Source organism: Schistocerca nitens, chromosome 9 (assembly GCF_023898315.1).
Source record: "Schistocerca nitens isolate TAMUIC-IGC-003100 chromosome 9, iqSchNite1.1, whole genome shotgun sequence".
NCBI classification, from domain to species: Eukaryota; Metazoa; Arthropoda; class Insecta; order Orthoptera; family Acrididae; genus Schistocerca; species Schistocerca nitens.
In genome coordinates, this window is record NC_064622.1 from 282,447,156 (window position 1) to 282,472,264 (window position 25,109).

A 25,109-nucleotide genomic window follows, 5' to 3' on the forward strand; every position below is an offset into this window, starting at 1 on the left:
CACTTTCTCTTCCATTGAACTTTCACTGAATTCGCCTCCCCTTTTCCCTTCATTACATTCCGCACAATGCCTCTTGTGACAGCCACCATTTCCTTCTGATTTTCTCGTTCCTCTTCACCTCCTGATGGCCAGGTTACCCCACTGGACTTTCCACCCAGCTGATTGGCCTCTATAATCCTTCCAGGTCGTGTTTAACTCCTCTTTGTCAGTTTATATTGATGAAGTCGTCAGTGACATGTCCGATATGATTATTCGTTCCATAGGCATTGCCATCCTGTGCTTAGCAGGCCTCTTTCGCCGCCAGCTGATCCCTTGGTGGAGCTCAGCCATTGAAATCACCATCTGTGATCTTTGTCGAGCCCTGCAAACGCTTTAAGCAGCTCCCATCCTCCACCAGTCTAATTACTTTTAAATAGCTTCACGGCAGAACCTGTTACTTAATCAAAGAGAGCAAGCAGGTGTATTGGGAATGCTTTATCTTCTCCCTAGTTTCTTTTGTCCTTTTATTACGGTGTTGACTATGCTCTTCAGCCTCCATTGTTGCCAATGGCCGTCTTCCATCCTGAGACTTGGCCTCACAGGTGACCTTTGTACAGATCCATCGGTTCTCATGGAACACCATGCAACACATTAAACAATGGAATTGGTGTCGGCCTTCTATCCGGCTGCCTTTCTCCTCTGGAAACAGCAGACTGAAGCTCCCAATTATGTTTTACCCACTGTCAAGTGAAGTCCTCCAATGAACCCCTTCCTGAATGGGAGCTTCTTTCCGCCCCTGGCTCGATTCCATACATAACTAAATGCTGCAACACCTCAATCTTCTACAATGACAATAGCACCTGTAGGTGCTTAGCTGTGTTTGGCTTCAAGGTGTTTTCCTCTCTCTATGGAGCGACAGTATTTTGGTTCCCATCCTGAAGCCCAGCAAAGATCCGTCGTCTCTCTATAGCTACCAGCTGATCACTCTGACCAGTATCCCATGCAAGCTATTCGAATGGGTTGTGGCTCACTGGTTCTGTAAGGTCATCGAATTTGGAACCTTTTGTCTCCTTACCAGTACAGCTCTTAGGAGGACTGTCTCCAATCTATCATCTTCTTCAGTCGCGAACTGCATTTCAGCACACCTTTTCTTATCGCCACCATTTTTCCACAGTTTTCTTAGATTTTTGTAAGGCCTACAACATGACTTAGCGCCATCATATTTTACTTACACTCCATAACTGTGGCTTCAGGACCCCTCCCAATTTGTGTTCATCAGCTTCTGTTCCACTGGTTGTTCCAAGTTTAGATTGCCACCATTCTCAGCTTTCTATGGGCCCTTTCCTTCATCGCTATTAATGGACTTGTGGCCTCCATTAGACCATCGGTCACCTCTTCTCAGTGTTGATGATTTTTGTATATGGGCTAGTACCCATTCAGTGCCCTCTGTGGGGCGACAGCTCGAGGGCGCCATTGGCTCACTTCCAGGTGGACTCTCTCACATGGTTTTCAGTTCTCCTCCCCCCCCCCTTAAATAGCATGTGTTGCATTTCTGTCATATACTACAATCCATCTAGACCTGGAGATCTACCTTGATACGCAGTGCCTGACCATGATCACCCAGTTCCATTTCTTGGGTCTTCTTCTTGACAACAAGCTTATTTGGTTGCCTCATATCTGCCATCTGAATATTAGCTGTTTCCATAAACTCTATGTTCTTCACTTCCTTCCCCACATGTCTTGGGCCACAAAGTGTTTGACTCTTCTTTGCTTTTGCTGGGCCTTAGATCTGTCCTGTTGGGACTATGGTTGTCCAGTTTATGGCTTAGCTGCCCCTTCCACACTGCCCCTGTTTTACATGGTCCACCACTGTGGTATCGATTTGGCCTCAAGTACTTTTCACACTAGCCCTGTTGACAGTCTTCTGATTGATGCTTGGACCCTCCCCCCCCCCTCCCACCCTTCCTATGCCATTGCTATCCGCTCTTTCCTTGGCCACCCCTTGTATTCTATTCTTCTCATGGTTTTGGATCGTCACCTGTCACCTGCCCATCCTTATGCGGGATTACCAGCTGGGTGCCAGCTTCCTTCTCTAAACTGTGATTCTATCGTCCCTTTTTTTATCCTGTTATCCACAGTCTCCCCCCAAACACACCCCTTGATTAGTTATTCACCCTCACATCCAGATGGATCTCTTCCAGGGCCCAAAAGCCTACTGAGTGAGGTGGCGCAGTGGTTAGACACTGGAATTGCATTCAGGAGGACAACGGTTCAATCCCGCGTCCGGCCATCCTGATTTAGGTTTTCCGTGACTTCCCTAAATCGCTCCAGGCAAATGCTGGGATGGTTCCTTTTGAAAAGGGCATGGCCGACTTCCTTCCCTAATCCGATGAGACCGTTGACCTCGCTGTCTGGTCCCCTTCCCCAAAACAACCCAACCCAAAAGCCTCCATTGCTCTGATGGTGTTCCATTGTTGATCTGCCTGATCTTACAACAGTTTTAGGATATTGCTGTTTTTACAGTGATGGCTTTAAATCCGTTGAACACATGAGATGTGCTATCTCTTCATATGTGGGGTGTTTACCACAGAACTAATAGCCATTTCTGGGCCTTCTGCTTTATGAAAAGGTCCTCCCTCACACAAGTTTCGTGTGTGCAGACTCGATGAGTGGCCTTCAAGCTGTTGTCCAGTTTCTTCCCACCACTGCTTGGTCTCCACCATCCATAACCTGCTCGCTGATCTTGACTGTATGGCTTGTTCAGCTGATTTCCTTTGGAATGTCCAACATGCACATGGGTATCCCAGGTATTGAGCTTCCTGATTGACTTGGGGGGGGGGGGGGGGGCAGTCACCTATCCTCCTCCTCTGCAACTCCTTCCGGGGTGGATTTGCAGCTTTATGTCAAATTACTTTTCGTTCAGTTGTAGGGTGAACCTCTCCCAGTCTAATATAGTTCATGCGATTATGTGAATTCCTGCCACATGGTGTTCGTCCCTCTGCCTCTACTGTTGGGAATCTACCATGTTCTTCCGACATTGTATCAGACATATCAGGTTGATCCATGAATTTTCATTCTATAATGAGCAGCAACGCTCCCTCCTTTGTAGAATTGGGGCTTTCCTCAAGGTGATCTATATTTTGCTGGATTGCCCCTGCCTTTTGGCCCTTTGCACTATATACGTCCTCCAACTCTTCTAGTCTTGGATGTCAGTGGATGACCCTTGTATGTTTTCGTCCATACTCGGTTTCTTCGTTAAAGTGGTTCCCAGTCCAAGATTTAAGTACACGAATTCCCTTCTGGAATTGGAGTCCGTAGGTTAGAGTTGGCATTGGTTTGATATGCCTTCGGCCTTGCCTCTGCTCGGTCCAGATTCCTCCCCCCTTTTCCCTACGTTTTATCTGGTGTGTTGTGTCTATTTTCCCATTTTCCTACGTCTTCTTTCCATGATGTTGTGTCGCGATCATGGTGTGGTATGAGGATCGGGATGATACGGCGGCTGTGCCGACTTCCCATCGCGCCTACCATTTCTGGAGCACTCTCTGTTCTCGCCCCCCCCCTTCCCCCTTTCCCTCTCCCCCCTCGCCCGTTGCTCATTCTTCCTGCCACCCTAACGTACATTCTGCCATTTTGTTTGCCCGTTTTCCTTTCCCATTGACCGGACTATTCTATCGACGTTGTTCTTCCTTTAGTTTCTAGCGCCTTGGATCATGGACCTATGAAATCACTGTCTGGTCAGCTCACCCTTCCACCCTCCCAGTCAACCAACCAACCGTATCACTACAGGCCTTCCCTTTCATAATCCGAATGCGGTTTTTTTAAAAGAAAAAAAAATACCGTTTAGAAACCAAACATTTTGTTGGTTAAAGAATGAAATACATTAAAAAGCAAGCAAATAGGAAGTTGTGGCATACAAAACGTCCTTAGTGTCAAATAAGAGTATATAAGCCAGTACGGTGTTGAGAATAATAGTGCATGTAGTGAGTGGTGTTGGGGAATGACTGAACAAGCGTTTTAAACTCTGAAATAACTTCTTTGAAAGAATTCATAAACTAAACAGAACACTACAGATAAAATGGATGAGACTGCACTGTTTTTAAGAGTGGCCCTATATTCAGGATATGGTGGCTCTAACCTCTATATGGCCATCCTGATGTAGATTTTATGCCGTTCCCTTAAACAACTTCAGGAAAATGCAGGGATGATTCTGAATATAACCTCACAGCCAACTCCTGACCAATTCTTGTCGAACTAGATCTTTAATCTTGTAAATATCTGTATGCACGTATTGTCTCTCTATTCATAATATGTAATTCCGATTTGCTGTTACTGCTGTTGTAATCTACTTTTGTCTGGAGATTTCTTTGATGGAGCAATCCTCATTAGCCTGTCTTGTGCAAGCCACTTCATCTCTGCATAACTGTTGCTATCTGCAGTCATTTGAACCTGCTTACTGTACTCAAACCTTGGTCTCGCTCTACAACTTTATCACCATACATCCCTCCATTGACTGATTGACTATTACCTGATGATTCAGGATTTTTGTGCTGTAAATTCCTTACTTGGTCAACTCTGTTCAGTACCTCTTCATTAGTCATGCTATATAACCATCTAATCTTAAGCATTTTTCTGTTACACCTCATTTGTAAACCATATATCCTATGTATTTCGTGGACGATATGTTTTATCGCATATGTTTTATTGTACATATTAATTTTAACAACTTACATCTTTGTGTTGCAGGTCATGATTCATCCCGATCTGGAATCGTTGCACAAGCACTTCCCAAAGAAAATACTACCGGCAGAATATGGAGGGGAGGCAGGACCTATCGATAAGATACAAAGTTAGTAGACTTCTTTTCTGTTATGAATTCAAATAGTTTCTATGATTAATATAACACCAGTAAATTTCCAGTCCAGAATCTAACTTCCATGTATAAAACAGTTTCAAATGTCCAGTTACATTACATACAGTTGATATACTTATTAACAGATGTTAAGTTCGTAAAAACGTTTTGGCTGGAGAGGCGAAACCCTTATAACTTTGGTTTTATTCTATATAATTTGCGTTCGTTTTAAGAAAAGTTAATTATCACTAAGATTAATGCTTATGTGGTCATATATCCTGAATTATCTGTTCGTACAGTGATATAATTAGGGAGGTACATTCAGTGGAATACTTGTCTGAAATACGCGCTGTGAACGAAGTTGGTAGTACAGAAGTTGTAAATTAAAATGTCATCCCTGATGATGACGTTTTACTGTATGAACAGCGACAATGTAGTGAGTGAGAGACTTTTTTCCTTTCATTATTTCGTGGGAGTTTCAGCCAGAAAAAATTTCTAAAAGGCTTTAAATTATGTGTAAAATTTGTTGGAAGTCGCCAAACGCTCTCAGTCACAAATGCTGGATGAATATAGTCTGCGTAATTTGCTCACCGTAAGTTATGCTGCCTTAAGACATGCACACAATTTTTATTTTTAATACGTGACTTACTGTGTTAAACATTTTACGTAAGGCTATACATCTTAATCAGTATATGAGATTTGTACATGCAATCAATAGGTACATGAAATTTTTTGTTGCCACTTGAAAGCGCTAGAAAGTCACACTGAAACTGGAGCTTAGTGGCCATTTTAGCCACTCAGTAACAATCATTTGTGTCTAGAAAATTTAGAGGTCTTTCATATGTTTCATGAAGCCGTACAGTGAAATTTTCGTCGCATGTCATTGCCTGTATGGAAATAAGTTTTATTAAACACATTAGAACAATAGTTAAGCGATCAAAATCGACAATCAGTTTTCGTCACGTATTTTGTATAATTTAGACATGATAGGTCCTATCTGCATGGTGATGGAATGTGCTTCAATTTCTGTATTGCAGAGATGTGTATATTATAAGTTCTCAAGTACAGCGGCAAGAATCGTTAACCTGACTCAAAGTAGAATCCACTTCCTGTATCTGGTAAACCTTGACCTTGAGCAATCTTTTATATCAAAGTATTTTGCAGTTTTTGATGTGACTAGATTCAGTGCACAGGAAATATGACGAATAACACCTTTATTTTCAAGTCGTTTCGGTAAATTTCGAAATACACGAATCAAACATCGGATATTGATACACAGACCGTGAAAAACCTACCAGAAGATCTAGGAAGAACATTTTTAACGCTGTACCGTAACCAAAAGTCGATCTATCGATCCCGTAGCTGCATATCACATCACACAAAAAGTGGTTAAAGCAAAACTTATAAATATTATCGGGTTAAAGATGTTCTTCCTAGACCGTTTTGTTGAGAGATCTATGGCATGTGGATACTGCTGATAAAATACGTCAGTTTAAAACGAACTCGCACATTACACTGCATTGAGAGCTACAAGAAATACTGCTCGACGAACGTAACGTGACACACGACAAGGCATGACACAATAGCAGGTACACATTGGAAAATGCACAAGCAGTCAAGTGTACATGTTTTGAGGATGAACAGAGCAAGCATAGTGATGCATGAAAGCAAATGCCTACGAAAACCATGACTTACACAAGTCTGCAGATATTCATTTGGATGGTTTTGACGAAATTCGACATTGCAAATTCAAAAAATTCTAATGGCATTCTTAAAAACATCTTGCCCAATACGGTTCATAAACTTACAATTTTTTCTTTTCTTATATCTTTTTTTCATTGCTCTACTGGCATACCACTTCTTTGTAAATACACTGTCCTTACAACTTTGTTAGATACAACTTCTATCATTTAATGATGTGTAATATTAATATGCTCTGACCTTTCTTGATCTGAAGAATCAACAGACGAAGTTATCGCCATCTTTGTTGAGTAAAACAATTCTTCGTTTGAACAACAATACCATGGACTTCGAAGACCTACTCGCTCTTACAGATCTTTTAACCGTTTTAAACGACAGTAATCTAGATATCTGGATACAACAGCTTGCGGATTTGGGAACCTGAGAATGTAGACCCAACCAAACATTTTGAGGGTTCTACCGCATGTGGATACTGCCGGTAAACTAATTCTGTTGAGAAGAGTGGCAAATGTATTGCTGCACACTTTATTAGACCGCTTCTGTTTAAAAGGAACTCGCACATTACTCTGCACTGAGTGCTATATTACATACTGTACGACTAACAGAATATGACACACAACTAGACATGACGCAGTTGCAGATACACACGGGTAAGCAGAACTCAGTCAAGTGGACACCTAGCGAGAATTAGCAAAACAAAGACACTGGTGCATAAAACGAAAGACAGACAATACTCATGGGTCGCAGGAGTCCACATATGTTCATATCAATGCCTTTTGATTAAACTCAACACGATTGATAAGTTTTTCACAGGTGTTCGTCGTATTTTTCAATGATTCTCGAATTCAGAAGTTGAACATCCAAGCTTCTCTCTGCAGAAACGTGTATTTCTTCACCACCTTGCTCACGAGAGGACATAAATTACGTATTAAACTATTTTCACCTCAGCACCTATAGCGTCCGAAACTCATCGTGTGATTTAATAAAACACGAAATTGTTTGTAACTAAAGTCGTTATTATTCACTATTCTTATGTATAGATATGAACGATTAATAGTGGCACTGAAGTGATTATCGCTAGAAAAATATAAAGTCAGAATAGAAATCTCACGTGGGCAAAAGACAACACAAATTGGGCCAAAATTCAAAGGCGTTGCATGACTCTGAGCTACGCTGACGAATTAAAATTATAAGATAATCGTCTGAGAATCAAATGAAGGCTTTGAAAAACGACTTTACTAATAATTATAACTTTCAGTGATTGCATCATAAGTCCATTGTGAGAATTTGCTATGCTTATTATCATGACTGATAATGCTCCGTTTGTACTGGTTGGTTTTAAGTGCAGCCACTCACAGAGATCCACAATCTGCTGCAACTATCTTAAGGCACCGGAATTCAGTAGATAGTCTAATGCGTTCAGCGAAATCCATCTACACTGGAAAAAAAACTATTTAGAACTTTAGCCACCAGGTGCAATTCTGGCGCTGTGTGGCAGCTCGTCGACATCTCCAGTGTTAATATTGAACCATTTGTGTAAACGGCTGTTAATAATCGAGTCAATATTATGCCTTCCTCAGTTTTTTGACCTTTTCTACTCGTTCCAAATTGCATTGACATCGCCAAATTTTCACCTGGTGGAACTATTTTTTTCCAGTGTAAATCGGTTCTGCGTTAACGCTTTAAAATGCTTATAATGTTTCCCTTTCGCACGTTAATTACAGCCCACAATGGACGTCTATCAGTAGCTGTACTTTAGTTATAACCACAAGGAACTATATTGCTGTTATAAGAATGTGAGTGTTCCAGGTCTTGATGACACTGAAATTTCAAGACTACCACTTCTACGCACTTTGCCTGATTCCAGATATGTGGAAGGAGCGCATTGAGAGGAACGCGGAATTCTACAAAGAGGATGAACAGTACGGCGTGGACGAGTCCAAGAGGCCGGGCAAACCCAAGACGCAGACAGACCTGTTTGGCGTAGAGGGCTCGTTCCGACAGCTGAACGTGGATTGAAGAGGCGTCTTCGTTAGAAGAGACGCTTCCGAGAGCTCACATAATGATGGGGAAAGCACGAGGGAGTAGTTCACAACAGCAGAAACGCCCCTTATGAGCCTCATTACTGCTGTACTTGAAAATGGCGGTTCGCGGCAGTGCAGTTTTAAAGACTCTTACATCGCCACTGTACTTTCGAAGTAAAGTCAACACTGTCGACATGGAAAATATTTTTGCCACTAATTTTAATTTTATGTTGATTGATTTTCTTGACGCTTCCTACTCCCCAATCCTTTATTCCCTGAAAGAGTTCGGTGGTGAGACATTCAGTATCGAACCTCTTCGCCTGCATACGATGGGTACATGAGATTTTATATTTCAATTCAACTTCCAGTATTTACGCAGGGTTTGGATAAAGCCAAATCAGCCTTTGTACGAAAGCTATTTGTAAACCTACATCTGTTTCTCTGTAATAAATTACTGAAGCAGTTTAAGCAAATTTAAAAAAAATTAAAAACTACCTTTCTACATACTCACCATTCAAGCTTAAGCATTTACCACGGTTCTTAAACAGTTCACAAGTTTCCTCCGCATAAAATTCTACAGCATGAAGTTTCAGACAGATCGGAAGAGCATTCATATTATTAGTCGTAGCCATGCTACTTTCTTTTTCACGTTCATGGAGAGAAGTTCACTTGGAGACAAGTCCGGGCCGTAAAATGCTCATAACCATTTCATATAATTCCAATCCGTTCATGTTTTTATCTGCACAATAACCTTTTACTGCGAGTGTCAACGTGGTCACTACACAGAAGCCAGAGAAAACTGGGAAGGAAAATACGAATGGAAATTTTCTAATAGGCAAATAAATGACAAAAAATTACATGTTGTCAAACACTACGTGAAAAAACTTGAGTTTCACTGAACAGACATAGGGTGTGACTTGCATGTATGCCTTTACCTACAATTTGAAAAAAAAATGCCAGTAGTTAAGTGGATGTTTTCTAGAAATAAAAAATACCGTTTAATCTGGAGTAGTAGTCGTCCTGGGGTTTTTACCGATCACTATTTGAAAGCATTTTTTCCTGTCGGTACGTATGGTAAAAATTTCAGTCAAACTGATAACAGCCCTGTGGACTGTGGACTGCTGAGCCACATTTTGCATTTAACACTTAATGAGAACTTAAGTTTTCACTGCTATTCAGAAACTGAGTCGACTAACGTCTCAGTGGGCAGTGGTAGATGTAAAAAAAAAAAAAAAAAAAAAAAAAGGCAATAATTTTTTCCATACTCTTTTAAAAGTTAATTCCAACACATCCCATGGATCTCTATGAGGTCCTCAATCAGTCTCAGGCAGTACTTTTAGGATTACTGTTTTTTTTTTATTATTTGGTACATTTATAGCCAGAATTGCTTTCTGAAATACGCTGTGACCACTGTGCCAGAGAATATTTTTGGTTATTGAAATGTGATCGTGCAACAGTTAGAGATTGAACGCTGTATGAATTATTAGTTTTATGTGTTTGTGTCAGCTGTAATATTGTCTTCACGGTTCATTAGATAATAAGACTGAGGAAATTTCCTGGATTCGAACTCTAAAATCGAACAGCCGAAATTTTGTAAACTTATTTGCAAAACATTTTGGCACTCTTCGTTTGATTTCCAGTTGGAATGCTGCATTTTTTGCGCTTTATTGAGTCAAGTAAATGTCTTAGCGACGTAACAATGCTTCTTAACAGCAATCCACTGCGTTAAGTTAACCGAACTTACGTAATACAGCCTTTTGGACTGTAATATACACGGTTTTCAGGACTTCACCAACAATCCTCGAGAAGCAGTGGGATCAATATTACTTGAGCCACGTACCGTTTTTAACCTGTCGTTTATGAGTTACGTTCATGAGCGTGGCGTATAGATTATGGTACACAACTCACCGTAACATATTCGTAGTCTGAGTGTGCCTTATTAGTTGTTATTTATGCATGCGAGTTTATAGACCCTACACCGACTACGAATTGATTGAACGCTGTTGTATTTCTGTCACTACAGCAGCGGCGATATGGTGCCATGATGTAAGTCCCGCCTTTCTTGGAAATAGGCCAGTCAGAAAGCATCTGAGACAAAATACACACACACAAACACACACACACACACACACACACACAAATATGTGTGTCCATAACGAGCAGAAAATTTGTTGGCTTGAGATGGAGTTGAAAAGGCTCAGTTACTGGGTTATATATATATATATATATATATATATATATATATATATATATATATATATATATATATATATATATATATATATATCAAACAACATTGTAAGTATAGATGACTAGATGACAAAAAGAAACACAGTCTCTGGGCGAGTCAACATAAATACACATATCAACTGCTACTTTGATATCTGTCAGTAGAGTGTTGGAAACTATACACCATGCGTTCTGGAGTGCGAGAATGATTATGAAACACACTATCCATCATAAAACACCAACGTTCACTTACGCAATGTTACTATCGAATTAGAAATACGAAGTTGCCACAGACGAGTTTTACTTCAACTACTGTTCCGAAAAACTTCCTACTAAGGAATAAGATCAGCTGTTGTAGTACATTGCTAACGAATGGTTTGCCATACAGACGACAGCACATACACCCACCCACACAATCACACACACACACATACACATACACACACACACACACACACATACACACACACACACAAAAGTGTGCATGGCTACCGAAGACGAAACACCAGCCCTTCGTCTGGCGAACTGCACCGAAGCGAGAATGTCTATGAACGTTCCTAGCGGGAGCGGACCACAGAAAGAATACCTGGAACAACAGCGCACCGAAAACGGAAACAGCAGTCCATAGACAGGCGCTCGGGAACGGAGGAGGAACGAATTATGTAAATTGAAGGTGAATGGTGAAGAAAGGAGAGAGAAGGGAAGGAACGGAGGAGGAACGAATTATGTAAATTGAAGGTGAATGGTGAAGAAAGGAGAGAGAAGGGAAGGAACGGAGGAGGAACGAATTATGTAAATTGAAGGTGAATGGTGAAGAAAGGAGAGAGAAGGGAAGGAACTGATGATGTCAGCAGCATCATGACTTCATGCAGAATCGGTAGCGACGAGTGAAAATGTGTGAGGAACCAGGACTCGAATCAGGGATCTCCTGCTTACTAGACAGTCACCTCAACCACTACGCCATTTTTTATTACAGGATGATAAATAAAAGGAGAAAGGAAAAAAAACCGAGAACATAGCTGACAAACCACCACCAAGCTCTCATGGTGTGTGTCAACAATTGTTTTGTATAGTTTTTTTATATTTTAGTAATTTTTTAATGTTTTATTATTTTATATTTCTATATTTATTTATTTATTTTAGTTTTAATACAGAATCTAAAAGCAGAAAGACGATTTAAGGTTATCTTCTAAATAGCAAACTAAGAAAAATCCAAATTTGATTGCAAGGATTGTATACGCTCATGTGTACATATGCTTCATCCATATGTATTTTACTATAGAATTAGAGCAATGCTGAGTCAAAACACAAAACAAAACGAACAGGCAAACTAGGACAGAACAATCCGAAGCAAATTAGATGGGAACATACACAGCAAAGGAAAACACCCATGATCAGAAAAATGAAATTAACCAACACTTTGGCAACGGGAAACAAGATTCAACATTTTGGCGAAGAGGTCTCGATATCGCCAGCATGTCCAATAGGCCGTGATCACATACTGTATGAAGTTCATGTGTTTTACCCCTTACTTTCTACAATATAATGAACGAAGCGTCCCAGCAAGCACATAGCGGTATGGGTTTTCGACAATGGAAAGAACGAAGAATTTGGGCGCAGTTTGATGTCCTTAGTGTATACAATCTCAGAAGACCGAGTAAGGAAGGCGAATTGCGTCCTAATTCGAGACAAATTTGCCGTATGACCTCTACAAGTAAATCGATGACATATCGTATCCGTAGACGTACAACGACTACATAAATCCGTATCGCTAAGCCAAATACGGAAAAGTCGCTCGTTCGTCGGAATCAAGTTATTTACTACCTTATACCACGAGGACGCTACCCGCATCGGCAAAATACGAAGACTGATATTGAACCAGACTGCCGTCCAGGTTGTTAGCGGCAATTCTCTTTCAACGAGACTCGGGAAAGGAACTGCTTCCCAACGAGTCTTTAGGAATTTCACGATGAGGACCCGTCTCCATAAAATTTCAGCCCATAAATAGCTCACCGTAAGACAGAAGTCGCCAATGTGTTTTAATTTATAATTTATACGACCAGCACCGATAGCGGGTTCAAAACTAGCAGGACGGACACAGAGAAATAAACGGGACGTGAATCTGTGAGCTTCTTGAGTCATCACCAAAACAGTACGTCGCACATATAGCACTTGCGTCTTCCTTCGTATATCAGTCAGGCCCAAGCCCCCCGCCCCAGACAATTGTTGTTTCTTTGGCATCATCGAGGGAAGCGGATAAACTTCGGTCACGTAATAAGCTTTGCATAAGACATATGTTGCTAGTATTAGGACTTTCTGGAGCAGAGTAAGAGAACGCTTTTCATCCTCTAGTATCGCTCCCTGACTTTTTTTCCGTAACAGACTTCCAGTTCATGCCATTCGGACACAGTGTTCATAACAACTAGACGGACTATCTGGGCACGCTCCCCAGCCGACCCACATTCCCACGTATCACTGCCTATTGGCAGTCTGATTCTATGTCCCCCACGCTCACAAATTTCAGTTTCGCGCCGGATATCGAACGACATTGTACATCCGCACTGAGTGTTGTGGATTCGTTGCCCATCGAGATGTATCACTTATATGGATGTGTGGTGTCCGAAAGAACAGACACCACACGTTCATATAATGGAAGAAGCAACGCTAAGGACACTGCTAGCGCGAGTGGACCGCAAACGGAACGCCTGGAACCGACGATGGCAGGAGAAGAGCGTAGCTATAAATACTTCAACCGTTCCACTCGACGAGCAGTCTCGGGTAACACGTGATTAAAGTAACGAGTTATGTTGTCGAAATATCGTGTAGTAACGACACTGATACCCGGCAGAATACTCAATATCTCAACAGATCGCCGGGAAAGCCCGAAGAAACACGCACAAGAAATGAGTAGGTTTTCTGTAGGACCGGCGAAGGAAAGAACAAAGGGAAAAACTAACAAAAAGAAGGGACGTGGTAATAGGACATGTGTTAAGACATGAGAGAATCACTTCCATAGTACTAAGAGGGTAAAACCTGTAGGGGGAGACAGAGGTTGCAAAACATCAAACAAATAATTTAGGAGGGAAGGTGCGAGTGCTGCTGTGTGGTCATGTGGTTGGACAAGAGGAATTCGTGGCGGGCAGCTACAAACCAGTCAGAACACTGATGACGCCAAAAGAGGTGACTGTATATCACTTTCAACAAACACACTTTCTGGCTTTTTTGATGGCCTTTTTGCCTTGGTGATGATTCTCATTCGTGACATGCACTAAAAGATCTGATCATCGGAGCTTGCACTTCCTCATTTTTCCGTGAAATAAGCGATAATCTCGTCCATCATATTGGCGACAGCATTGAGTTGCCCCCTCCAAGTAGAGTTTCTTGAAGGAAGAGACCTGTGAACTTAGATTGTGGGCGTTCACCTCTGAGCACTCCTTCAGAGGGAGTTGTCTGTGGTCTCTTCTGTGACTTTCTAGCTGACTTAGGGAACTCTAAATGTTGCACACTGTGGCAGCATTACCTGTATTCTGAGTAGCTCTTCCACCCTTTTTGGTACCATTATTCTCATTTTCTAATTTGATCTGAGTTTTAGAGAACTTTGCTCTCCGTTAAATTTATTGTGATTTATGTCAATCGTTGAAGCAACTAAATTGCCATTAATCTCAGTCTGGGGTTAGATTTGCAGATCAGTCACTGGTCTACAACTTTACCATGGTAAGTCGATCCACAAATACCAAAAAGAGTATAACATGTTACATTCTCAATTTGTTGTGTTTTCATTGTGTGCAGTGGGCAAACTTAGCGATTAATTACATTTATAATTTGAAGAAACGAACGAGCATTGCACTCGATCGTCTTGTATGATGAAAGAATGGTTTTGTAACGAGAAATACACTTTTACCCCTCAAGTCAGATCTGAGACACACCAGATGTAACTTTCTTCTTATTCTTATTCTTCTTCGTTAGGACCCTTCAGGATTACGTGTGACTCGTTTTTCACGTCTTCTTTCTTCCAAATACCTCTTCATTCTCTCGCTTCTTCTGTTTCTTTCTTCTTCTGTTAAGACAACTTTGATTTTGGTATCCGGCCACCTGTGACTATCCACCAACCCTTTATACTTCTCCCTGTCCTCTACGACTGCCCACAGATCCCTTTCTTTTATTGCTGCAGCCTTCCAGTCGTCTCTGATTTCCTTCACCCAGTTGTTTCCCGTATGACATGTTGCATTCCATATCTACTTAGTCAGCCTCTCCTCGTCCATGATCATGATAAACCCAACAAATCGTAACCTCCTCTTCCTTATCTCGCTCGATATGGGTTCAATATTTTCTTACAGTTCCTGTCGAGTTCTGTGTATCCAGATATCCCCTTGTTTTTGGTGCCCCATTTGTCTCTCAAAATTTTCCGCTCCTCCTTCTCCAATTACGCAAGCTCTCTTGTCTAGTGTGATCGTTTCTGATGCATACATAGCATCATTTCTTACAGTTGCTGTTAATGTCGCAATTTGGCATTCCGTGACAGGTTTTTCTTGCCATATGTTGTCTTCACCGCATACCGAAGCTTCTGCAAAAGCTGTACCCCGTCTAGCGCGCTAGTGTTGCTCTGTATGCCACCAGATATTTTCTCCCCTAAATAATGAAAACTGTTGACTTTCTCAACCACTTGGCCATCTATCTTCCAGTGAGACTCAGTGTTAAATGTCTTGGTCTTCTTATATGCAATATTCAGTCCGACCTTTTCAGCTGTTTCGGCTAAATGTTTTAGTGCTGTCTTTGCCTCTTCTTCTGTCTCATGTCATCTGCGAATGCCAGGAAGTCCACTGTTGCATTGTGTTTGACCTTGTACCCTACTTGCACACCTTTGATTTTCATGTTACTATTTAACTGTCTCCACTGTCTCATTACTTCGTCCAAAACCAGGTGAAACAAAATTGGTGACAGTCCGTCCCCTTGCAGGACTCCTGTTTTTATTCCGAAGCTGTCTGACAGCGTACTGCGATGCCTTATCCTGGCAATAGTGTCGCTTAACGTTTCCTTTATTATTGCATGTGTTCTAGAATCCAGTCCTCTATCTTCTAACACATCAAGCAGAGTACTTCTGTCAACTGGATCGTAGGTCTTTTGGAAGTTCAGAAATGTCACTATTGTCTTTTTTTTTCCTTTCCTGTGACTGTGTTCTATTATCCTTTTTATTCCATATATCTGTTCTGTATAGTTCCTCCGTTTTTTTAGAACCACACTGGTACTCTCCTATTGTCGGCCCCAGTTGTTCTTCAACAATGTTCAGCAAGATACTTGACAAAATCTTGTATCCTATATTTAAGAGAGAGATGCCCCTGTAGTTATCCAGTACTTTCTTGTACCATTTCTTGTGTAGTGGTGTTATAATGGCTTCTTTCCTGTCTAAGGGTATTTTCTTACATTCAACTTGGGAAAATCACAAATAATAAACATAACTTATTGTTATGCATGAAAACATACACAACACCGGTGTAATGCTACACAACATTTATTACTTACTAAATAATAAATACTACAGAATATTACACCAGTGTTGTGTGTGTTTTCATTCATCACGTATAAAATATTCTACCAAGAACCTTGGGAACATTTAGTCAGTACTATAACTTAATGTATTCCTAAATTGTTGATCTCACTGCGACGGTGTTTCCGTTGCGCACAGTAGGCCAAATTCAAGGATCACTTATTTCAAAATTCAGAGAAGGAAACGACAACTGTAATCGCATGTCTTGTATGATTATAGATTTGTTTAGTGACCAGGTGACTGGTTCCTATTTCCCCTTAGTCTATAATTTGGCTTTTTGTTGTTTCAAGACACAGCAACTAAAAGAACTATAAGAAAGAGACCATAACTTTCATGTCGACCCTCAACCAGGATCTTATCTTAGCCTTCATTTTGATATCTTACCGTTAGGAAGGAACAGTCAGATATCTTGGATCGTGAATAGTTGTAGTGATCATTTTTTGTTCCATTTTATGTTAGTTTGCACGCTACGTCGTAGCTGCAGCACATGCTAACATGGCGATTGCGAAGACTTTGTTACTTGTAATTTGTATCTTCTTGGCCGGCCGCTGGTGGCCGAGCGGTTCTGGCGCTACAGTCTGGAACCGCGCGACCGCTACGGTCGCAGGTTCGAATCCTGCCTCGGGCATGGATGTGTGTGTTGTCCTTAGGTTAGTTAGGTTTAAGTAGTTCTAAGTTCTAGGGGACTTATGACCTCAGCAGTTGAGTCCCATAGTGCTCAGAGCCATTTGAACCATTTTTTGTATCTTCTTGTGTAGGCATGTATTTTGTTTAGTTTAATTACCGTGAATTCATATTTCATGCGAAGACTTATTTGTACGTCAAGTCATTTATGTATATTAAATTTGTATTATCAATACTTCCTTGTGTCGTATATCTCTGATTACACTTTTAATATACGGATAGCGCTAGTCGGGCACGATCTAGAGTGGCAAAGAAACATTTTAGCGAAATGAGGAACTCATAACAGAATTTTTGGAGAGGGAAGCGTCAACACCAGCTGCGTTGCCTGAAACCCAGGAAACCACATCGTCCACCAAACAGTGCGAAACTAACGTGGCTTGCGAAACACAGTCCACTGCAGCAGTGTCGATTGATTTTCGGAATCACAGAGTACGTTCCATTTTGGGTCAAACAGATGCTCGAGGAAGCCGATGTAGATAGGATAAAGACCGAAACAGATAGGATACAAACGTAAGTGAAAGATAGGAAAGCTGAAGCAAGTAAGAAAGATATCGTAAGAGATAAGAAAGAAGCACAGGAGAGAGATAGAAAGGCTGAAGCAGACAGGAAGCAGTTTGGGAAAGAGATGGTAGATCTACACAAAAAATTGGATTCCAGTTTGAAACCAGTTGCCCAGAAACTGGACGAGGTTACAAACACTGCAGAAAGCAGCATGTGCGTGCTGGCCTAGGTAGAGTCGGATCTGAGGAGTGCAGAGGAAACAACACCGCATATTCTTAAGAATTTCGGTATCTAAGATTATGGTACCGATTCAGTTCCCAAAAACGTAGTAGTTTGCCTCTCTAAAACGAGATCTAGAGAAGTTAAGGAGAGAATCTAAGCGACCGAATTTCGTGCTTCAGCTAATACCCGTAGCAGAGAATAGGATGAGGAAGAATAATGAAGGCCACATTTGTGAAAATTCAGAGTTTAGTGATGCACATTCTTCAATAGAAGACAGATTCACTGCAAGAGAATCGTTAGTGGCCTTCTATCTGTATCTCTCAGTAGAGTGAGGATCAATAATGAAGGACATATTTGTGAGAATTCTGAGTTAAAAAGTGATGCACATTCTTCAAAAGCAGACAGAGCCATGTTGATAGAATCATTTGCGGCCTTGGATCTGTGTCTTTTAATGGGCAGGACTTTGATGACAAGCACTTCTTTCTGCTGAGGAACTTCCTCACTTATACCTCAATCAGATACTTGGATGTCAGAAAGTGGGCTGAGCAATTTAAGGACAGCCTCCCGTAATTCTGGACATTCTGAAGGAATTGGGTGTTTGTGAGTGACCCCTTGAATTCGAAGGTAATGGTTAACACCTTACCAATCACAGGATAACGTACATCCTTGGCAGAATTTGAATCATAAAGTATGAAGCTGTAATGATCCAGTGCAGAAAAAAGTAAGGTGCACCTAAGCATCTTAAAAATTCTCCCACTGTCAACAACGCCTTTTCAGACTTATTCAGCTATAAACACAATGCCGACAGAACATGAGAGATTCTTGCTCTGTGTTGAAATGAGTTGTCTGGAGACATTTAAGTTGATTGTAAATGATCTCAATGAGTACATGCGAAACCACAGGGAAACAGATGCATCAGAGCGAGAACTCATGGGAGAATGAGAGCACGAATGGTCATGTAGGTGGAAGTAGCAACATTAGCTGATCTCAGAATCAAAAGCCTGTTTGGCAAAATAAGAGACCCAGACATTACGATGATGGATTTCATCTGGGAAATGATGTCCAAAGTCAGCCAAGGAACTGGTAAAATAGAGCAGTGAAAATACTTCAAATACAATACCCAGCTCAAGACCCTAGCCGACAAGTGTGACTCGAGAATATGCAGGAAACGAGGGCAGATGGAGGCCAAGTCTACATACACCCTAAATATGATAAAGTATGACAAGATCAGAGATGAGCTTTTGGCCGAGATGGGCTACACTGAAGAAGCAATGTGTCGCGTCACACCTAGAAAAGTTGGTAATCGAGAACTTTTTGTTATACTGGATACGGGTGATTTCATAAATGGGATTTCGGAAACCATGTTTTTAGTGTATGGGCAGGCACGAGATTGGGAGGATATCCCGCTGCGAAGAACACGGATGAAGAAAGCAGACTATTGAAGTGGGGAATCAGGTGAGATTTTCCTTCATGCTTCAGGCTGTGTGAGATTTCTTTTGCCGCAGGACAGAGTAAAACCACACTCAACTTCAACAGGATAGAGCTGAGCTGAGCAGTGATATTCTTACACACTGCTCAGCACAATAACAGAGCTGTCTCCAAGGATGCCACTACAGTGCCCCCTCCTCCCTCCTCCTCCCCTCGCCATGAAAACATAGAGAAGCACTGGGTGGCTGTTGTGGAGTTTTATGAAATTATCTGCGTCAATTAGAATAAGGTTTGTGAGGTACGAGACATCCAAATGAAAGCTGAGAGTAGCTCAACAACATATTAGTAGAGTATGTAGACACTGTTAGTCGTAAGATTGACACTCTTAAGAATATTAGATATAAGTTAAGGGTTAGGAAGCATTGTAAGTTGTTCACTAGACCACACGGTTCCACCGATCTATAAAGAGTAGGTGGGACAACAAATCAAAGAAATGTTGGAAGAAGGGGTTACCGAAAGGGCAGACACTAGCTACAACAGTCCCCTCCTTGTAGTATGAAAGAAAGATGTACAGTCAGACTGGTGCTGGCTTCCCGCCAGATAAACACTACCATTGCGCACGAGACTCTAGAAGGGCTTAGTTACAATAATTTCAACAGAAAAGTATTTTCTCACTAGCCGATTTGCGCGCGAGGTTCTGGCAGGTCGAACTATACCCCAGTTGCCGATAGTATACTATATTTTTGTGCTATAGTAGATGTTACCAATTTAAGAAATACCTTTTGGTTTGTGAACATCCTCATGCGTGTTCTTTCGAGCCCCAGACACGACATATAATGAGGAAGCTGACAATTTCGTCAGCAAGTATACTGACAAAGTGATGTTTTCTGTGAAGACAGCTAATTTTAGAAATGGCGCCAATCCAAAGAAACATTTTTTAAAATATAAATGTGATACCAAGTTACAAAAAAGTAGATGAGGAAGTGATAAATTTCTATCTGACAGATGATATTAGTCATCAAGAAGCAGGAAAACGTGACGTCTGTTCAGTCGAGGATACGAGTACTGCCTACATTCACATCTACGAAGAAGTTTTTTCTTTATGCCTATTTCAGAAACACATTATATTTACTCTGAAGAAAACCTTGGAGTTAATGAGAAGAAATCCAAATTCTTTTCATTAAGGCCTAATAATGTTTTGATATATTAAAAAATAATTCGTAAAGTCTATGTTTGAAAATACCATGTGAACAAGGAATTTTTGCTGTCTAGCACTTCCAGTGCATTAACAGAAGAAACAAATATTCGAAGATGCTGCAATAAACATGTTAGTACTGTAACATGTGATTCAGTAACTAAAGACAGTACTGAAGATAATTGTGAATATTGTGATATAAGTGCATTTCAAACACTTTTTGAAGAAAGAGCCTTGGGAAAGTCTGAAACTTTATACCAGTGGGAGGCAAATGAAACAGGTTACCTCGCTGTCGCTGAAAAATCCTCAAATGTAAGGCAGCTAGTGGTAGAAATCTTGAAACAACTTCCTTTCTTTAAACGAAATGTTTTCTTCAAAACGTCACAGGCTTCATACCTCGAAAAAAGTAAATTAAATTTGATTAATGATGGAGTAGTTTTTAAAGTGGACTTTGTAGAAAGTTATTGATTGATTTCTTATTGATTGATTTCATGACAAATTATGCTGTTATATCTGGTGACTCAGAACATGGTAAAGTAGCTGTCTGGGTATATTTACGTGTAATTCTTCCTTCCCTTAAAAAAGTGTCCTTGTCTTGAAAAAGTGAATTTTTTTTCCGAAAGTGCAGCTGTTCAGCTTAAGAACAGATAGACTCTGCCCAATTTATTATTTTTAAAGAAGATCTTTGCGGCTCAGGAGAATGGAACTTTTTTTTTCTTTCAGCCGCGGGAAACAGCCTGTTGATGGTGTGTGAGGAATAGTTAATCACAGGATCTACTTGGTTCTAAAACGTCGAAAATTTATTTGGAATTCCCTTCAAAGTTTTTTTAAAAATATTCTCCGAAAGTGCTTAAAAAGTATAGAACTGACCATGGTATACAGAGATGCTATGACATGTGGTAAGGAAGACCTAGACAAAATATGGGAACAGACTGATCAATTCCACATTTACAGAGAGCGCAGTGTGTTACACGCAATAGTGAAAAGTGTTATTTAAGTGTAAGTCACATCAGTGACTTAAATATTAGTGAAAATATCAGAATTTTAACACTTGCCAATGATGAAATTCCGCATAAAGAGATCAACATTACGTTATACAATATAAAACCTGGAGACTTCGTGCTTGTTCATCTTGACAAAATTTTTTTTAAAAATTCAAAAGGATTAGATTAGTATGAATTTGTACTAGGAAAGGAGTGCCATCTACGATACATGCATTGAAGTGGGAAAAAGTGGGTCTGGCCACATCCAGACGACGAATCTTTTCAATCTGAGTCTGTAGTTTTAAAAATAGTTATCCACCTGACATTACAAACAACAGGGGACAGTTTCAATTGAAATGACTGGTTCCTTTGCTCATGGACTTGGTGTACCTTTACTTAATGTTTGAAAATATTTTAGTTGAAAGAAAATGTTCAGTTTTATTCACGGTATTAATTATCTTTGTACATATTATTGTTTTCAGCTCTAAAGCAAAACTAAGAGGATTTAAATATATGAATTTCATTGTGGTCCCAACCATATTACCATACTGTGACAGATATAACAACACTATACTTAAAATATAAGGAATGCAGAAATGTTCAACTAATGAGATGTAGTCTTCATTTACATACAAACAATTTCAAAAACATAATTGCCAGTTAACTATTCACAATTCGCAAAGTTATCACCTTTTATTTAATACAACGCTGATTTGTTTCTCTCTGAGTCCCGACTGTAACATACGTTCATTATTTTTTTCACCATTTAATTTTAATAGAAATAATTTGAAAACTGTATGGGAGAGAAGTGCTGTAATACTAAAAAAATTTATAAACTTGATAATTACATAAAAATAGTAAGGCTTTATTGTTCTGTTCTTTCCCAACTGTGACAATGTAATGACCCAAGAATGGAGCAAACCAGGGATCCACGGCTATGTGATGTAAACGAAAAGTTAGGAAATAAGGATTGCCCATCATTAAGGCAGTTTCATCCGCTACGACACAGCAAAACCATAGAAATCAAAACGAAACATCATGGGGAGGGGGGGGGGCTTATTTGTGGCAGAGGAAATTATTAATAAGGTGATCTGATACACTGATACATCAACTACCGCTAAGTACATATTAGTCCAGGCAGGTGCACCATCAAAGAATTGATGTACTTTATCAATATGGAGGAAAGTACTGGCAGTTTGTGTGACCGAAAAAGGGCGGAATTTTTCCCACAAAGCAAGCTGTTCCTTTCTGCCTACTTTTCCCCAGGACATGACTACGTGGCTGTCGTCATCTTGGGCCCGACTGCAAGGTCAAAGGGCGGTGACCACTACATCCTCGTAGCCATAGAGTTAGGTAGAAATATATCACACTGACACCACTAGAGATGGCTATTGGAACGCTTTCCGAAGCCATTTGTCAGAACCTTCCCAGGTGTGGCTGAGTATGTAAAACATGTGCCTTAGGGCAGTGCTAAACAGTTTATTTCACAGGCACGGGAGGGAATTTTATGTAAGAGGAAGATATGTGGTGGTTACACTGCTGTGTGACATCCAGAAGCAGAGAGAATAATGAGACACTTGGAAACTGTTGTCACATTTATTACAGTAAGTAGCACAGTACATGGGATTAGTACATAAAGGATTTAGAATTAATGATGCACCGGCTCCCTCATGACTCAATGAAGCTACTGCGAACCAAAGTTTTAATAATTCATGAAGGAGAGAGCAGAATCAGAGATGGGGTTGCATTTCTGCTGCAGCAGCCGGCCAGGTTTATATGGGTGACTGCGGACCCATGGACACCTAAAGCATTTGAACAACCAAAGATCTGCATAGAACAAATCACAATATACTCGGTGGTTAATTGTATAGCCGAACCAACGTATCTTACAGGAAGAAAGTGAACACCCTATCATACAAAATACTATACATATCAGAAACTCAAGAACAGGAGCAAACAACATAAAAGACACAACAAATCCAAAGATGGAGATTCGTATCTTTTAACTTCACTGATCTCTACACCTATACTCCAATACAAGAAACAATTAATACTACAGAAAACAACCTGTTACAATGTAGGGAATCACCCATTCCAGAAATACAGGAGCTCGCTAAACTGCTACAACTACCACTAATCCAGAATTACTTTGAATTCAAATATCCATTATACACAGAAAATGATGGAGTAGTCATGATATGTAGCATAGGCAGCACCATATCTGATATATTTTCAAACACATTCCAACCAACGTTCTTTAGCCCCACAAACACTCTTGAAAGAATGTTGTATTTTATTAACGTTATGCAGATGACACCCTGTTACTCATAGACGGTTTTGGCACAGACATTCAACAGACACACAAAACATTTAATGAACATCATCCCATCATGAAATTCACAATGTGACCAGAAAACACTAAAATGAGCAATTTACTGGAGCTAACAATAGAAAACGTCCACAACACACATCAATTCGAAGTCTACAGAAAACATGCAGCAGATACTATCACCAGCATGAGGTGCTCTGCAAATCTTTCAATTTTGTCAAGAAAACATGAAACAAGTATTAGTTTTCTTTATTTCAAACCAGGAGCTATCTGATGTTCCTAGTTGTCGTTCTTCACGTTTCCCATCTGCAAGAACTGTTCAAATGGTTCAAATGGCTCTGAGCACTATGGGACTTAATTTCTGAGGTCATCAGTACCCTAGAACTTAGAACTACTTAAACCTAACTGACCTATGGACATCACACACATCCATGCCGGAGGCAGGATTCGAACCTGCGACCGTAGCGGTCGCGCGGCTCCACACTGTAGCGCCTAGAACCGCTCGGCCACCCGGCCGGCAAGAACTGTTCCTGGAACTAGATCAATGCAGAAGTTCTTAGCATTTCAGCAATACTGATTGGAGTCAAACGCTCAAGCTGTGATACCAGTTCCAGCGTCATTTTTCATTCCCGTCGAAGTGAGCCGTTAATGCCTGAAGTTTATGTTCATGCTAATTGATACATTGCTTGTGCAGAAGATTCCTTCTGGTATCTAGGTATAGTTTTTAAGGTGAATGACAAGAAAAGCGATACGACAGCTAGATTTATGCGTGCACCCTTTTACTGGTCTGAAAATGACATTTGTAATGTTCCATTCTGTCACATTTCATTTCAGGTGGAAATCAACAGAATGACAAGATGTACTTATATTCTAAGTCAATTCTCTTTTAAATTGGTGGAAGCAATATGGTCCTTATTTAAGTGTAAAATGAATATACTACGAGACACATTACTGACCACAGTGTTGCTAAGAGGTTTGTGGCTTTATTGTAAAACTAACTGATAGTTGACTTATAATGTGCATAATTGGGTGTTAATGCGGAGACTGTTTGCTTACGATGATTAGATTCTAGTGAATGACATATCTGAACAATATGTGTGAAGGGCTTAGAGGCATGTACTGACAAGTCACATTTTCGACATATACATGATATTTGGTATATATACCAACATAGATAATCGCAACTGACAATGCACTCTCCTCAGCAAATTTACAAATTTACATTTGTTTCATGTTATTATCTTTCCCCTAGTATTTCATACAATAATTAAATTTTTTAATTTATCCTATGTAAGTACAAAATTTAGATCTGAAGAAACTGGTCTGTTTGCTATTGTATGTCTTTGTTAGAAACAGAGGTTCTGCTTGTTTATCCCCTTTTCAGTTTTCTAAATAAAGTATTATATCCTCTCATTTCTACATCTTCAATTTTTTTCTGTT

At 40.3% G+C, this 25,109-nt stretch overlaps 1 protein-coding gene across 1 annotated transcript in view; it reads left to right on the forward strand.

Moving 5' to 3' along the window:
* The window catches only part of LOC126203353 (alpha-tocopherol transfer protein-like), an 89,386-nt gene extending 80,631 nt beyond the window's left edge, over positions 1 to 8,755 (forward strand). Inside the window, exons 6-7 of the mRNA XM_049937644.1 lie at positions 4,723 to 4,825; positions 8,397 to 8,755. Of these exons, the coding sequence (XP_049793601.1) occupies positions 4,723 to 4,825; positions 8,397 to 8,548 (255 nt within the window). The 3' untranslated portion in view covers positions 8,549 to 8,755. The remainder of the gene's footprint in view (positions 1 to 4,722; positions 4,826 to 8,396) is intronic.
* Positions 8,756 to 25,109: the final 16,354 nt, after the last annotated feature.